General features: G+C 45.9%; 1 protein-coding gene across 1 annotated transcript; it reads left to right on the forward strand.

Moving 5' to 3' along the window:
• The first annotated feature begins 2,738 nt into the window (after positions 1–2,738).
• On the forward strand, positions 2,739–16,971 carry LOC132782752 (neuropeptide Y receptor type 1-like). Its single transcript, XM_060787660.2, has 2 exons — positions 2,739–3,063; positions 13,298–16,971. Exon 2 carries the CDS (start codon positions 13,380–13,382, stop codon positions 14,484–14,486), a length of 1,107 nt encoding a protein of 368 aa, XP_060643643.1. The 5' UTR covers positions 2,739–3,063; positions 13,298–13,379; the 3' UTR covers positions 14,487–16,971.
• Positions 16,972–17,323: the final 352 nt, after the last annotated feature.

Raw genomic sequence — 17,323 nt, forward strand, 5'->3', positions numbered from 1 at the left:
GGAGTTGCAGTTCACCTACATCCAGAGAGCACTATGGACTCAAACAATTATGGATGTGGACCAAACTTGGCACAAATAGGAGTTGTAGTTGTTGGGATTTATAGCTCATCTACAGTCAAAGAGCACTCTGAACTCCACCAACGATGTGAGTGTGGAGAAGAGCAATCCACGAACCACTTACTACAATGCAGCCTGAGCCCTGCCATATGCACAATGGAGGACCTTCTCACAGCAACACCAAAGGCACCCCAACTTTGTGTTTTTTTAAATACATTGTAATTGTACCCTTGCTTTGCTCCTGATACGATAAATAAATAGTGGGAAGCTTTAGATCTGTCTTTCAGGAACTGAGGAAAGAAGGAAATAAATCATTTGCCTTCAGTGTATTGTTGTTGTGAGCTTGATTTCAACTCCCAAGATCTTCCACAGTCTTACAATAGGTCTATAAAACAGCTATAAAATAAATATTTGCTGATACCAAAAAAGCATTTGCAAAGTTTGCTAAACAGGCTGATTTCCCCTTTTTCTGGAGTACGCCTAAAGCATTTTCTGCAGAGTCCACTGTAAACATTGCACATTGTAGCTAATGGATTTGTGTAAATGGGTAGCCTTTAGAAAGCTTTTGCTGTTGCCAAACTTTTTGTGACCCCCAACATTGAGCTATGGGGGGCATATTTGGGATTGGGACCCACAGTTTAAGAAGCAGTGTGCTCAACAGCCTATGGGACAGGCTGGGCAAAGTCATACATGCTCTAGATGAGGCCTGGGCAAACTTCGGCCCTTCAGGTGTTTTTGGACTTCAACTCCCATGATTCCTAGCAGCCTCGGGCCTTTCCTTTTCCCCCTCAGCCACTCAGCCCCCCTCAGCAGTTTACAAGGTCAAGCTACTCCCTACAAGGATGCCATCCATCCACCTTGCCCTTGATCAGCCCCTCTTCATTTTTCCTTCCATTTTCCCCATGTGAATAGAAATCCTTGTTTGTTTCCTCTCTGCTGTTTTGCTGTTGTAATTTTTGAGTTTTTTAATACTGGTAGCCAGATTTTTTCCATTTTCATGGTTTCTTCCTTTCTGTTGAAATTGTCCACATGCTTGTGGATTTCAATGGCTTCTCTGTGTAGTCCGACATGGTGGTTGTGAGAGTGGTCCAGCATTTCTGTGTTCTCAAATAAAATGCTGTGTCCAGGTTGGTTCATCAGGTGCTCTGATATGGCTGACTTCTCTGGTTGAAGTAGCCTGCAGTGCCTTTCATGTTCCTTGATTCGTGTTTGGGCAATGCTGCTGCGTTTGGTGATCCCTATGTAGACTTGTCCACATCTGCATGGTATACGGAAGATTCCTGCAGAAGTGAGAGGATCCCTCTTGCCCTTTGCTGAACGTAGCATTTGTTGGATTTTCTTGGTGGGTCTGTAGATAGTTTGTATGTTGTGTTTCCTCATCAGCTTCCCTATGCAGTCAGTGGTTCCCTTGATGTATGGCAGGAACATTTTTCCTCTGGGTGGATCATTGTCTTGACTCTCCTGGCTTATTCTCGGTCTTGACGCTCTTCTGATGTCTGAGGTGGAGTCTCCATTGGCCTGTAGAGCCCAGTTTAGGTGGTTCAGTTCCTCTTGGAGGAGGTGGGGTTCACAGATTCTTTTTGCATGGTTTGTTTGTTTGTTTAAAAATGCAATACAACTGTTTGGTTTGTTCCTGACATGATAAATAAATAAATAAACCCAGCTTGTATATCTGGCAACTCTCTCTCCATGTATTTCTTTGAGTCTTCCTTGCAGGATCTTGAGCATTACGTGAAATTAGTGCCACTGTGTGAAAGTCTGAGCATTCTTTAGCGTTTCTCTTTTTTGGTAGGGTGTTAGAAGTGGATTTTTCCAATATCATGGCCATGACCTACAAAACCCTTTACGGCTCCGGCCCAGCGTATCTGTCCGAACGTATCTCCTTCTACGTCCCACCTCGGAGTTTAAGATCTGCTGAGGGGCCCCTGCTCTCGGCTCCACCTTTATCACAAGCAAGACTGGTGGGGACGAGGGGCAGGGCCTTCTCGGTGGTGGCCCCTCGCCTGTGGAATGCACTCCCAGTGGAGATTAGGACATCAACATCCCTCTTCTCTTTCAGAAGGAAGCTAAAAACCTGGATGTGGGACCAGGCCTTCGGATAAGCTGGCAGATGGACAAAGACAATCAATGACGACCAGAGTAGGAAAGGACAATGATGATGCTAGATGGATTACGGATTATGAATTGGTGAACATTGACCACAAGATGATTTTATTGCTGCTAGTATACTGTTTGGTTGTTTTAATTAGTTATAACTGCTGACATTATATGGTAAATTTGTATATTGTATATTGTATTGTATTTTGTGAATTGTTAGGCACCGAATTGTACCTTTTGTAAGCCGCCCTGAGTCCCCCCTAGGGGGTTGAGAAAGGCGGGGTAGAAGCACCCCAAATAAATAAATAAATAAATACATTACTGTGTTTTCCATATGAGGTGCACATGTGCAAATATTCCAAAATGATGAAATCCCAAACCCTTCCAGTTCCAAGCATTGCAGAGATGGGCTGAATTCCACGCAAGAATTCCAACAGTGTGGATCTCCATGGTGCAAGGCTGTTGAAGAGAGAGAGAGAGAGAGAGAGAGCTCTGGGGGGTGTGCAAAAGGGGGCGGGCCCTTTTGGGAAAAGGCCCGGCTCTGATTGGGGGAGACCCCTCACTCCCTCATGCAGCAGCAGCAACATTCGCCCCCATCCTTTCCCCTTTTCACGTGTTCCCTTTTTGGCAACTCCATCAGAAGGGAAACCCACGTGGAAGCATCCCTTGCTTGGCTGGGGCTCTGTCCCTGCCTGAGTTTGGTGGGGAGGGCCCTGTTGCTTTCGAAGTCTCCCCACCTGAAGCCTTGGGAGGAGAGGAAGGAGGAGAAAGAGGAGGAGAAAGAGGGAGCCGCATTCACGTGGAGCAGGCAGGAGAGGAGGGTGTGCAGCCGCATCCTTCCCATCTCGGGAGCAGAAGCAGCGATTGCAGGAGAGCCAGCCTGGGCCATGAACTAGGGCAGCCGCTCAGGTGAGTCTCTGCAGCCAAGGAGGGGCTTTCCTCCAGGTACAGGCCAGGCTTCAGCTGATGCCCATCACTGGACCTTCAATTCAGATCTATGCCTGCCTTTGAGACTGGATCTACAATGCCCATATATACCAGGATCCAATCCCAGATTATAAATATTCTATACCTAGATTATAAGGCAGTGTAGACTCATCTATATCTCTATCTATCTATCAGTTTTCTGTTTTTCAGTGTTGGCCGAGTAGGATAGTCTTCCAGGGTCAGTATTCTGGTGGATCCGTAGGTGGCTGTGGAGCCCTATTCTTGATCTGCATCTTCTTCTGCAGCGAGGGCATTGGTTTCCAGGTGGAAGCCAGTCTCAGTCGGGGTTGGCTTGACGCACCTTCCTCTTGGCACGTTTCTCTTTCTCGCCCTCCATTCGTGCCTCTTCAAATTCTGCAGCACTACTGGTCACAGCTGACCTCCAGCTCAAAGGCCAGGGCTTCCCAGTTCTCAGTGTCTGCCAGAGATTTTAAGGTTGGCTTTGAGCCCATCTTTTAATCTCTTTTCCTGTCCACCAACATTCAGTTTTCCGTTCTTGAGTTCGGAATAGAGCAACTGCTTTGGGAGATGGTGGTCGGGCAGCATTCAAATTCAGATATGGTTATATGGGGTATTTGTGCCCAGTTTGGTCCAGTGAATGAAAACACATCTTGCATATCAGATATTTACATTACCATTCATAACAAGAGCAAAATTACAGTTATGAAGTAGCAACAAAAACAATGTTATGGTTGAGTTCGGAGTAGAGCAACTGCTTTGGGAGACGGTGGTCCGGCATCCGGTCCAGCAGAGCTGATGGCGGAGGACCATCGCTTCAATGCTCGTGGTCTTTGCTTCTTCCAGCACGCTGACGTTTGCCTGTCTTCCCAAGAAATTTGCAGGATTTTCTGGAGGCAGCGCTGGTGGAATCGTTCCAGGAGTTGCATGTGACGTCTGTAGACAGTCCAGGTTTCGCAGGCATATAGCAGGGTTGGGAGGACAATAGCTTTATAAACAAGCACCTTGATATCCCTACGGATGTCTCGGTCCTCAAACACTCTCTGCTTCATTTGGAAAAATGCTGCACTCGCAGAGTTCAGGCGGTGTTGTATTTCGGTGTCGATGTTGACTTTGGTGGAGAGGTGGCTGCCAAGGTAGCGGAAATGGTCAACATATTCTAATGTTACACCATTAAGCTGTATTTCTGGCATTGGAGAGGGGTTGGCTGGTGACTGCTGGAACAGCACTTTGGTTTTCTCGATGTTCAATGCCAGGCCGAGCTTCTCGTATGCTTCTGCAAAGGTGTTTAGAGTGGCTTGTAGATCTTCTTCTGAATGCGCACAGATGATGTTGTCATCAGCATACTGAAGTCCTATAATAGATGTTGTTGTAACCTTGGTTTTGGCTTTCAGTCTGCTGAGGTTAAACAGCTTGCCATCTGTCTGATAGATGATTTCCACTCTGGTGGGAAGCTTCCTATCAACAAGATGAAGTATCATAGCGATGAAGATGGAGAATAAAGTTGGGGCAATAACACATCCCTGTTTGATGCCTGATTCCACCTTAAATGGGTCACTTTGGGAGCGTAGACCCATGGATTAGATGACCCATGTGGTCTCTTCCAACTCATTTATTCTATGTTTTTTCATGGCTGGAATCACTGGGTTGCTGTGAGTTTTCCGGGCTGTCTGGCCATGTTCCAGAAGCATTCTCTCTTGACGTTTTGCCCACATCTATGGCATGACCCCTCAGAGGTTGTGAGGTCTGTTGGAAGCAAGGCAAGTGAGGTTGATATGTCTGTGGAATGATGTCTAGGCTGGGAGAAAGAATGTCTGTAGGAGGCAAGTGTGAATGTTGCGGTTGATCCCTTTGATTAGCATTAAATGGTCTTGCAACTTCAAGGCTTTGGCTACTTTCTGCCTGGGGGAATCCTTTGTTGGGAGGTGTTAGCTGGCTCTGATTGTTTCTTGACTCTATAATTCTATGAATCCAGTTCAAACCAGATAATCTGGGATCAGATTCTAGGATATTGGGCAGTGTAGATCCAGTTTAAGTCACCTGCGCACTCATGGCTCCCTCCCCCACAGGTTTCATAATATTTCCTGGGAGGGACAGACCCCAAAGGCACCTCCCCCCCCCCCCCATTCTCTGGGAAGAGCTCTCCCACAGCCATTGGGGGAAAGAACTCAGTCTTTGTTGGTCACCTGTCAACTACATTTTGTAAAGCAGTGTTTCTCAACCTGAGGATCGGGATCATGGGGGGGGGGGGGCATCAGAAGTATCGCCAAAGACCATCAGAAAACACAGTATTTTCTGATGGTCATGGGGATTATGTGTGGAAAGTTTGGCCCAATTCTATCGTTGGTGGGGTTCAGAATACCCTTTGATTATAGGTGAACTGTAAATCCCAACAACTACAACTTCCAAATGTTAAGGTCTATTTTCCTCAAACTTCACCAGTGTTCATATTTGGGCATATTAAGTATCCGTGCCAAGTTTGGTCCAGATCCATCATTGTTTGAGTCCACAGTGCTCCCGGGATGTAGGTGAACTACTACTCCCAAACTCAAGGTCAGTGCCCACCAAACCTTTTCCGAATTTTCTGTTGGTCTTGGGAGTTCTGTGTGCCAAGTTTGGTTCAATTCCATTTTTGGTGGAGTTCAGAATGCTCTTTAATTGTAGGTGAACTATAAATCCCAGCAACTACAACTCCCAAATGACGAAATCATAATTTTTTGAGTGATGGTCACTCCTTGTGTTGTGAGACGTTTTGTTGCCAAATTTGGTGTGATTTCGTTCATTGTTTTTTTGTTTTGGTTCAATTCCGTTATTTGATTGTAGATGAACTATAAATACCAGCAACTACAAATCTCAAATGTTAAAATCAACCCACCCACCCCACCCCCTCATACCAACAGTATCCAAATGTGGGCGTATTGGGTATTTCTACCAAATTTGGTCCAGTGAATGAAAATATATCCTGCATATCAGATATTTACATTACGATTCATAACAGTCGCAAAATTACAGTTATGACATAGTGACAAAAATAATTTTTTGGATGGGGGCCACCACAACATGTGGCAGAGGCTGGATTGCCATCAGTCAGGGGGTGCTTTGAATGCAATTTTCCTTTTTCGTGGCATGGGGTTGGACTGGATGGCCCACAAGGTCTCTTCCAACTGTATGATTCTAGGATTCTAACTGTATTAAGGGGTTGCAGCATTACGAAGGTTGAGAGCCAGTGTTGTAGAGTTTCCTCAAGCAAGGGGTATCCATAGGTGGGTTTTGCCAGTTCCTCCCTCTAAAATAGAGCCTATAGTGCCTGGCATTCCTCCCGGGCTTGGGAAGGGGCTTCTTTTCCAGACTGCATAAGTGTTTGGGGGATTCTGGGATGGAGAGTCCACAGAGGCAGCTTTCCCAAGCACTGGAAGTGCCAGCTTTGTGGCATTTGGGGACAGGGGACCACTCGAGGACAGAGCTTTGTTTGGCAAGGAATATGCAGAGATGGCTATGCCAGTTCCTACCAATCTCCAGCCACCTCATTGGCAACCTCCCATCCAAGCACTCATAGGGGCCAGCCCTTCTTCCACCATCAGCCAGAATCTGGTGTCTTTAGTATATTTTGACTAAAAAAGCTGTAATTTTAGGATAGAGAATGGATTTGAAACTCCGTTGACTCCCTGACGCCTTGTAAAAATTACTTTCACTTCAACCAAGTGTCAGGTTTATCTTCTTCTTCTTAGGCGATCCCTAGTAGCCCAAGGATGATGGTCCTCCAAGTGTAGTGTCTTGGTGATGGTCCTCTAAGATATGACACTTGGAGGCTGTGGAGCCCTATTCTTCATCCGCAGGTTCTCCCACAGTGAGAACATCTGTTTCCAGTTGGAAGGTGGTTCCGGTCAGGGTTGGCTTGATGCACCTTCCTCTTGGCATGTTTCTCCCTTTCACCCTCCATTCATGCCTGTTCGAATTCTGCAGCACTGCTGGTCACAGCTGACCTCCAGCTAGAGCGCTCAAGGACCAGGGGTTCCCAGTTATCAGTGTCAATGCCACAGTTTTTAAGGTTGGCTTTGAGCCCATCTTTACATTTCTTTTCCTGTTCTCCAACATTTCACTTTCCGTTCTTGAGTTTAGAATAGAATCATAGAATCACAGAATCATAGAGTTAGAAGAGACCTCACGGGCCATCCAGTCCAGCCCCCTGCCAAGAAGCAGGAATATTGCATTCAAAGCACCCCCGACAGATGGCCATCCAGTCTCTGTTTAAAAGGAGACCCCGCCACACTCCGGGGCAGAGAGTTCCACTGCTGAACGGCTCTCACAGTCAGGAAGTCCTTCCAAATGTTCAGATGGAATCTCCTTTCTTGTAGTTTGAAGCCATCGTTCCGCGTCCTAGTCTCCAGGGAAGCAGAAAACAAGCTTGCTCCCTCCTCCCTGTGACTTCCTCTCACATATTTATGCATGGCTATCATGTCTCCTCTCAGCCTTCTCTTCTTCAGGCTAAACATGCCCAGCTTTTTAAGCCACTCCTCATAGGGCTTGTTCTCCAGACCCGTGATCATTTTAATCGCCCTCCTCTGGACACATTCCAGCTTCTCAATATCTCTCTTGTATTGTGGTGCCCAGAACTGGACACAATATTCCAGGTGTGGTCTAACCAAGGCGGAATAGAGGGGTAGCATGACTTCCCTGGATCTAGACACTATACTTGCATTGATGCAGGCCAAAATCCCATTGGCTTTTTTTGCCGCCGCATCACATTGTTGACTCATGTTTAACTTGTTCACATGTACTGCTCTTGAGCCAGGCGTCCCCCATTCTGTATCTTTGCATTTTGTTTTTTCTGCCTAAGTGGAGTATCTTGCATTTGTCCCTGTTGAACTTCATTTTGTTAGTTTTGGCTCATCTCTCTAATCTGTCAAGATCGTTTTGAATCCTGCTCCTGTCCTCTGGAGTATTGGCTATCCCTCCCAATTTGGTGTTGTCTGCAAACTTGATGATCCTGCCTTCTAACCCTTCATCCAAGTCATTAATAAAGATGTTGAAAAGGACTGGGCCCAGGACGGAAACCCACTCCGCTTGTCACTTCTTTCCAGGATGAAGAGGAAGCATTGGAGAGAATCACTCTCTGGGTTCATCCGCTTAACCAATTAGAGATCCACCTAACCGTAGTTTTGCTTAGTCCACATTGGAACAGTTTCCTTGCCAGAAGGTCATAGGGGACCTTGTCGAAGGCCTTTCTGAAGTCCAGATAAGCTATATCCACACACAGCATTCCCCGCATCTACCCAGCTTGTAACTCTGTCGAAAAAAGAGATCAGATTAGTCTGACATGACTTGTTTTTGATAATAGCTTTATAAACAAGCACCTTGGTCTCCCTACGAATGTCCCAGTCCTCAATCATTCTGTGCTTCATTCGGAAAAAAGCTGCACTCACAGAGCTCAGGCGGTATTGTATTTCAGTGTCAATGTTGACCTTTGTGGAGAGGTAGCTGCCAAGGGAGCGAAAATAGGTGACATTTTCTAATATTACACAATTAAACTGTATGCCTGGCATTGTAGAGGGATTGGCTGGTGACTACTGGGAGAGCACTTTGGTTTTTGCGATGTTCGATGAGAGGCCGAGCTTCTCATATGCTTCTTCAAAGATCTTTAGAGTGGCTTGTACAGACTATCATCAGCATATTGGAGTTCTATAACAGATGTTGTTGTGACCTTGCTTTTGGCTTTCAGTCTGCTGAGGTTAAATAGCTTGCCATCTGTCCGATAGATGATTTCCGCTCCAGTTAATATGTATGTAGTCAAGACACTTCTACTTGAAGGCAGATATGGACACCAGGTCACCATTTCTATTGAAAGTGCCTTTCTCTACCACCTTTCTTGTGGATTATCATAGAGCCACATTGAAAAGGAAAGCATGGGGATGTTTCCTTCTAGAGTTGTGCCATCCTAAGTTTCTGGCATTGCCTGGTGAAGCCCCCCCAAAGTGGGTCGGAGAAGAGACACCCCCTTAAACCTGCAGCCATTGCTTCAGAATCCAAATAGCCAGGAAGTTGGGACTCATCTTCTCTGCAAAGAGGGGAGAAGCATGCTCCTTGCTGGGGTCATCCCCAATTTGGGCAGCGGTTGATGGAGAACAAGACTTGTGGGTTTGGCAGCAGGATAGGAATCTGGGCATTTCCTCTCTGCCTGTTGGCATCTCCCAGCTAGCAGCGTGTTTCCATGGCAAGCTGAAGAAAACCAGGAGAAAAGCATCCCTCAGTCTCTCTCTGCAATGTGATGCAGGGTCAGTGATGGAAAAGAAAGGATTTTGCCCATCTGTTGGTAGATTTTTTTTTTCCTGAAAGGGAAAATGTGCTTCATTAAGTGCCGTCTTGGAAATTGAAAATAATGAAGGTGTATTGTTGAAGGCTTTCATGGCTGGAATCACTAGGTTCTTGTGGGTTTTTTCGGGCTATAAGGCCATCTTCTAGAGGCATTTCTCCTGACGTTTCTCCTGACATTTCGCCATAGATGCAGGCGAAATGTCAGGAGAAATGCCTCTAGAACATGGCCTTATAGCCTGAAAAAAACCCACAAGAACATAATGAAGGTGGTTTTTCCTAAAGCAAAAGGTCTACAAAGTTGTTACGAAATGGGTGCAATGGGTGCAGCCATGAGAGAGTTGGCCTTGTGTTGGAAGGCTTTTATGACTGGCATCACTGGATTGCTGTGAGTGTTCTGGGCTGTATGGCCATGTTTCATGGACTATGGACTAGATGACGGATGTGGTCTCTTCCAGCTCTATTATTCTATGTGTTGTCAAAGGCTTTCATGGCCGCAATCACTGGGCTGCTGTGAGTTTTCTGGGCTGTATGATCATCTTCCAGAAGCATTTTGTCCTGACGTTTCTCCCACATCTATGACAGGCATCCTCAGAGGTTGTGAGGTCTGTTGGAAACAAGGCAAGGGGGGTTTATATATCTGTGGAATAATGTCCAGGGTAGGAGAAAGAACATGTCCATACAGCCCAGAAAACTCACAGCAACCCAGAGTTGGCCTGTTTGCCTTTGCTCCTGTTTAACAATTGATGGAACTATTTCAGCATGCCTTGGCTCTATGGGCATGATCTCAACACAGCAACGCAGGAAGGAAAGAGCAAACTCAGCGGGAGACTTCCTGCCTTGCATCCACAAGATCGCAGTTATCTCCTTTTTAAAAAAAATGTTATTAATAATATGACATAGCAGTATAGCATAACTACCGGTATTTGTCTTAACAGAAGACGCAAAGAACTCACCAGGCACATTATTTCCTCTGAAAGGAAGAATTTTCCAGGTTTATGTGAAATCTTTGCTTCACAGGTTCGCAGCATGAGAAAAACAGCAATGAATTTTGCTATTCAACTGAAGCATCTCTCCACAGGTCTAAATGCAACTGTGGAGGAGATGGAAAATCCCTGCTGTCATTGATGAAATTAATAAAAGGAAATGGTGCTGAAAAGGAACTTAGATCTGGCTGTCCATTTATATCATCTTGTACAGGAGAGGTTAGCTTTTCCAAAAGAGCAATTCCCCAATTTTGGGCTGCTTTTTTTCAACCCAGCCCTTTTTTTGTGTCAGGAGCAACTTGACAAACTGCAAGTCGCTTCTGGTGTGAGAGAATTGGCCATCTGCAAGGACAGTGCCCAGGAGATGCCCGGATGTTTTACCATCCTGTGGGAGGCTTCTCTCATGTCCCCACATGGGGAGCTGGAGCTGATAGACAGGAGCTCAACCTGCTATCTTTGGATTAAAAGTGCTGTCGGTCAGCAGTCCTACCTTCACAAGGGTTTTACCCATTCGCCATCAGGGGCTCCAACCAAGGGCTGTGCAGCTACAAAACACCAGTGGCATCCCATCATAGTGGGATGTGTATTTGTTCCAAGATTTAGTATGAACTTTAAGGAAGTATTCAAGATAGGGTGGGTAGAGGTTTCAGCCTAAAGCAGTATTTCTCAACCTTCCTTAATACAGTTCCTCATGTTGTGGTGACCCCCACTGTAATTATGCTACTGTTATGAATTATAATGGGAATATTTGATACTAGCTGTCCCCTGCCATGCGTTGCTGTGGCCCACGTGGGGGTTCTGTGTGGGAGGTTTGGCCCAATTCTATTGTTGTTGGGTTTCAGAATGCTCTGTGACTGTAGGTGAACTATAAATCCCAGCAACTACAACTCCCAAATGTCAAGATTCTATTTTCCCCAAACTCCACCAGTGTTCACATTTGGGCATATTGAGTATTCGTGTAGAGATCCACAGTGATCTCTGGATGTAGGTGAACTGCAACTCCAAAACCAAAGGACACTGCCCACCAAACCCTTCCAGTATTTTCTGTTTCTGTCATGGGAGAACTGGGTGCCAAGTTTGGTTCAATTCCATCGTTGGTGGGGTTCAGAATGCTCTTTGATTGTAGGTGAACTATAAGTCCCAGAAACTACAATTCCCAAATGACAAAATCAATTTTTTGAGTGAAGGACATACATTGGGTTGTTAGATGCCTTGTGTCCAAATTTGGTGCCAATTCCCCCAGTGGTTTTTGAGTTCTGTGAATCCCACAAATGAACATTACATTTTTATTTATATAGATGAAGGATGGATTTTCATTCACTGGACCAAATTTTGCACCAATACCTGTTATGTGCAAATTGGGATATTGGTGGGGTTGGGGGGATTGATCTTTGTCATTTGGAAGTTGTAGTTGCTGGGATTTATAGCTCACCTACAATCAAAGAGCATTCTGAACTCAACCAATGATAGATTTGAACCAAACTTGGTACACAGAACTCCCATGACCAACAGAAAATACTGGAAGGATTTGGTGGGCATTGTCCTTGAGTTTTGGAGTTGTCGTTCACCTACATCCAGAGAGCACTGTGGACTCAAACAATGATGGATCCTGACCTAACTTGGCATGAATGCTGAATATGCCCAAATGTGAACAGTGGTGGAGTTTGGGAAAAACAGACTTTGACATTTGGGAGTTGTAGTTGTTGGGATTTATAGTTCACCTGCAATCAAAGAGCATTCTGAACCCCACCAACAATAGAATTGGGCTAAACTTCCCACACAGAACCCCCACACCTTGAAGGGATTTGCTGGCGCGAGCCTCCCTCCAGCCTCGCACGCTCTCCCTCACCCGCATATGCACACCATCCTGCCATGCGCCCAGAGTGCCTGCTCTCCCCTCCCCACTTGGAGTCTTAGAAACAGCCCTTCCCTTGGCTGAGAGGCTGGCCAATCGCAGTAGAGGAGGGCTTTTGGTGGGAGGATTCGCCAGGAGCTTGGTGTGTCAGAGTTTGCCAGAAAATGAAGCATAACTCGGGTGGTATGTCACTTTGGGGGAAAAACCCATAATTTTGTGTTATTTATAGTTTAAATAACAAAAATGTATAATTGTAATATATAACTGACACGCATGTCCTAGGTTCGCCATCATGGCTCTAGACCCACTTTTCTATCACCCCTTTCCACCCAACCTTTCCCAGTTTCCAACCCCCCTTTCACACCTCAGTCGTTCCTCCTTCACCGGTTGCCCTTTCCCACCCCAATCTCTCTTACTTTTCCAGCCATCCCTTTTCCACCTCATTTTCCCACTTTTTCAACCATCACTTCCCATTCCACCGTATTCCCATTTCCAGTCCTTCTTTCCCACCCCCTTCCCATGCCAGTCTTTCCCACTTTTCCTTATTCATATACACAGAGCATTTCCCCCAAAATGTATAGTTAAAATAAACTATGGTGCTTATTGGAAGGATACGTAAGCACATTTACACTGAAGAAGGTTAGACTCATCAGAGTTTGACAGTTTGATCTTAAATCAGTTTTATGTGTAAATATTTAAAAACATTTAGCCTCAATTAATGTAATTTTATTGGTATCTATTTTTATTTTGAAATTAACCCGTAGCTGCTGCACTTCCCACCCTTGGCTTAGACTCGAGCCAATAAGTTTCCCCAGTTTTCTGTGCTAAAATTAGGTACTTCGGCTTTTATTCAGGTCAGCTTATACTCGAATATATATGGTATATCGTCAGATTGCCACTGCTGATACTGGTCACGCAGACATAGGGATCCTACTGTATTGAACTAGGTGACCAATATTGTGATGGAGTATACATCCCAACATTGTAGACAGCAGTAGTCAGCTATGTCCAAGTTTCCTTTTCACTCTGTCTCTTCTTTCTTATGCAGGACAATTCGTGGGTGAATTCCTGAGCTGGTTCTAGCCCCATTTGCAGCCAGAAGAACCTGAAGGTGGGAGGAGGACCGTGTCATGGACCAGCTGATGAACTTCCTCTACTTGAACTTCTCAGAGCAGCTGAGCCTGTTGGAGGAAAGCGGGATGCCCTGCAGCAACTCAGTGGGCAATGACACCTTCCTGATCATCGCCTACAGCACGGTCATTGCTGTGGGACTGATCGGCAACCTCTGCCTGGTCTGCGTCATCGTCCAGCAGAAGGAGATGAGGAATGTCACCAACATCTTCATTGCTAACCTCTCCTGCTCTGACCTTCTGGTGTCCGTGGTCTGCATGCCGGTCACAGTCATTTACACCTTGATGGACCGCTGGATTTTGGGAGAAGTCCTCTGCAAGGCCAGCCCCTTCTTTCAGTGTGTCTCCATCACCGTGTCCATCCTCTCCCTGGTTTGGATTGCTCTGGAGAGGCATCAGCTCATCATCAACCCGACGGGATGGAAACCAGGGGTCAACCACGCTTACTTAGCTGTGGCCCTGACTTGGGTGGTTGCTTGCTTCATTTCCCTGCCTTTCCTCTCCTTCACCATCCTAACTGATGAACCTTTCCAAAATCTAAGCCTTCCTTTTGACCCCTTTGCTGACCACCTGGCCTGTATTGAGCGCTGGCCGTCGGACCATCATCGCCTGGCCTACACCACCTTCCTCCTGCTTTTCCAGTATTGTTTGCCTTTGCTCCTCATCATGGCCTGCTACTTCCGCATCTTCCTGCGCCTCCAGCGCCGTAAGGACATGGTGGAGCGGGCCAAAGACGGCTCCCGAGCCACCAGCCACAGGAGAGTCAATCTCATGCTGGCTTGCATTGTGGTCGCTTTCGCAGCCTGTTGGTTCCCCCTCACGGTCTTCAATGCCCTTTATGACTGGGACCACGAGAAGATCTCGGTGTGTTACCACAACTTCATCTTCTCCCTTTGCCATCTGGTAGCCATGGCCTCCACTTGCATCAACCCCATCATCTACGGCTTCCTCAACAGCAATTTCCAGAAGGAAGTCAAGGCCTTGCTTTACCGCTGCAGCTGCAGCAACGAGAAGGACAAATACGAGAGCTTTCCTCTTTCGACAGTCAGCACCGAGATCTCCAAGGCCTCGCTCCGCAGTGGGGTTGGCACCGTGACCCATGCATGATTACCAGCAAACCCATGTGGTGCCTCACAAGATCAGGTGGCTTCTTGCCATGAGTGAGACAGGGAGCAACTCTCTCCACTCGTTTCTAATCCCTCTGGTAACTTTGCTTCTCATTTCATACCAAACTCACATCAGGGATCATCTGGAATTGCCTGGGCATCTGGCTTCAAACAGCAGTACAGACTGAGGTGGGGCTGGGGAAAGGAATGAATAGCCCATTGAGTTGGGGAGGGGGGCACATGTGGGTGGGTTCAAAGCCTGGTTTCGCTAGCTATAATCTCTTCTCCTTCTCCAACAGTCCAGATGTTTCACTCACCTTAACCATGAAGAGCTTGGGAAACTTTCATCTTTCTCTGTAACCCCCAATGAAAAGGATGGAGTATGCAAAAAAAGATGAGAAACAGCTCAGCAATGTAGAGCTTTCTTAGTCTCTAGAGAAGATTCAGCTTCTCCTTAATCATTTAAATGTTTCCCAAAGCCCCTCGGGGTTTTTAAAGTCCATGGTTTACCATTCCTTTTGAGGTTATCTCAGAAAGCGATCAGCACAAATTATCTCCCCTGAGAGAGGATGAATCAATACAGTAGCACAAAGTTTTGCTGAAAGATTGCCTTGAGCACAGTTCCCTAACCCATAACCATAGAGTAGGATGGGTAATTTAGTCCGATCGTTGCCATATACAACTGAAACACTCCCAAAAGATGGTTGTGCAACCCCTGGCAAAGACTTCCAAAGAAGGTGACTCCACCTTTTCCAAGGCAGGATATTCCATTGTTTTGTTTTGGGGTTTTTTCGTTTCAAGAGTGACTTGAGAAACTGCAAGTCACTTATGGTGTGAGAGAATTGGCCATCTGCAAGGACGTTGCCCAGGAGACTATCCTTTTACTATCCTTGTGGGAGGCTTCTCTTATGCCCCGCATGCGGAGCTGGAGCTGACAAAGGGAGCTCATCTGCATTCTCCCCAGATTCGAACCTCCAACCGGTTGGTCTTCTGCCAGCACAAGGGTTTAATCCATTGCGCTACTGAGGCAATATTCCGTTATTGAACAGGAAAGATATGTTTGCTATTAGATGTCAATACTTATGAGCTGATAATGCTACTACTGCACATTTTTATAAGTTCTGGACCTCCTATAAATGCAGCAATAGTATAAACCTGGTGGAGATGCAGGTCTGCGTAAATAAGATCTTTACCACATCCGAAATATTTCAGATAAGGGATATTCAACCAGTACTGAGTTCAAAGTCATATTTGCACTCAATTCAACAAAAAGAAGGCGCAGTCTTGCACTTCCCAGTTGGCTCAGGCAAAAGCAAACTCCAGCACACTCCTTGCTTCTGTTTATTTCCTCATTAATAACTTTGTCATCTTGACCACATTCTAACCTTACTTTTATGGACTTCAATTCCCAGAACCCCTCATTCAAAACAGCCACCCGGCCTGCAAAAACAGGTCCTTCCCTGACTGAGAAGATAATGTCTCAGAAACAGATGTGAACATCTAGGACCTCATCACACTAGATAATGGATCCACTTTAAATCCGGTTTCTGCCACCTGCAGAATTCTGGGGTTTGTAGTTTAGGGAGGAGCCTGTAACAGCCTCACTAAACTACAAACCCCAGAATTCTGAAGGTGAATTCTGAAACCGCATTTAAAGTGGATTCATTCTCTAGTGCAGTGTTTCTCAACCTTCCTAATGCTGCGACCCCTTAATACAGTTCGTCATGTGGTGACCTCAAAGCACAAAATTATTTTCATTGCTACTTCATAACTGTAATTTTGCTACTATTATGAATGATAATGTAAATATCTGATATACAGACTGTATTTTCATTCACTGGACCAAATTGGGCACAAATACCCGATATGTCCAAATTTGAATACTGGTGGGATTGGGGGGGAATTGATTTAGTCATTTGGGAGTTGTAGTTGCTGGGATTTATAGTTCACCTGCAACCAAAGAGCATTCTGAACTCCGACAATGATGGAATTGAACCAAACTTGACACACAGAACTCCCATGACCAACAGAAAATACTGGAAGAGTTTGGTGGCATTGACCTTGAGTTTTGGAGTTGTAGTTCACCTACATCCAGAGAGCACTGGACTCAAACAATGATGGATCTGGACCAAGCTTGGCACAAATACTCAATATGCCCAAATGTGAACACTGGTGGAATTTAGGGAACATAGACCTTGACATTTGGGAGTTGTAGTTGCTGGCATTTATAGTTCATCTACAATCAGAGATCGTTCTGAACTCCACCGATAGAATTGAGCCAAACTTCTCACACAGAACCTCCATGCCTTGAAGATATTGGCTAGTGTGAGCCTCTCCCTCTCCCTCAACCACACATGTGCACCATGCTGCCATGTTCCAAGCACACCTGCTCTCCCCTCCCCACTTGAAGCCTCAGTAAAGCTCTCCCCTTGGCTGAGAGCAGAGGCGGCCCTAGGTAATTTTCGATGGTAAGCAAACAGTATTTTGGCGTCGTCGTCGTCCCCCCCCCCCCCCCCAACCAATCACTGATATATATTTTCTGTTAGTCGTGGGAGTTCTGTGTGCCACATTTGGTTCAATTCCATCATTGGTGGAGTTCAGAATGCTCTTTAATTGTAGGTGAACTATACATCCCAGTTACTACAACCCGCATATGTCAAGGTCTATTTTCCCCCAAGAGCACCTCAAGAGTGCCCCTGGGCAAAATCAACTATACTGCAAATGCTTACTTTGCATAATGGGTTGAGCCACCCCTGGCTGAGAAGCTGGCCCATCACAGCAGAGGAGGGCTTTTGGTGGGATAAATGCTGTCTATTTCCAAAAAGGAAGCAAAGGGCA

Source organism: Anolis sagrei, chromosome 7 (assembly GCF_037176765.1).
Source record: "Anolis sagrei isolate rAnoSag1 chromosome 7, rAnoSag1.mat, whole genome shotgun sequence".
Lineage (NCBI taxonomy): Eukaryota > Metazoa > Chordata > Lepidosauria > Squamata > Dactyloidae > Anolis > Anolis sagrei.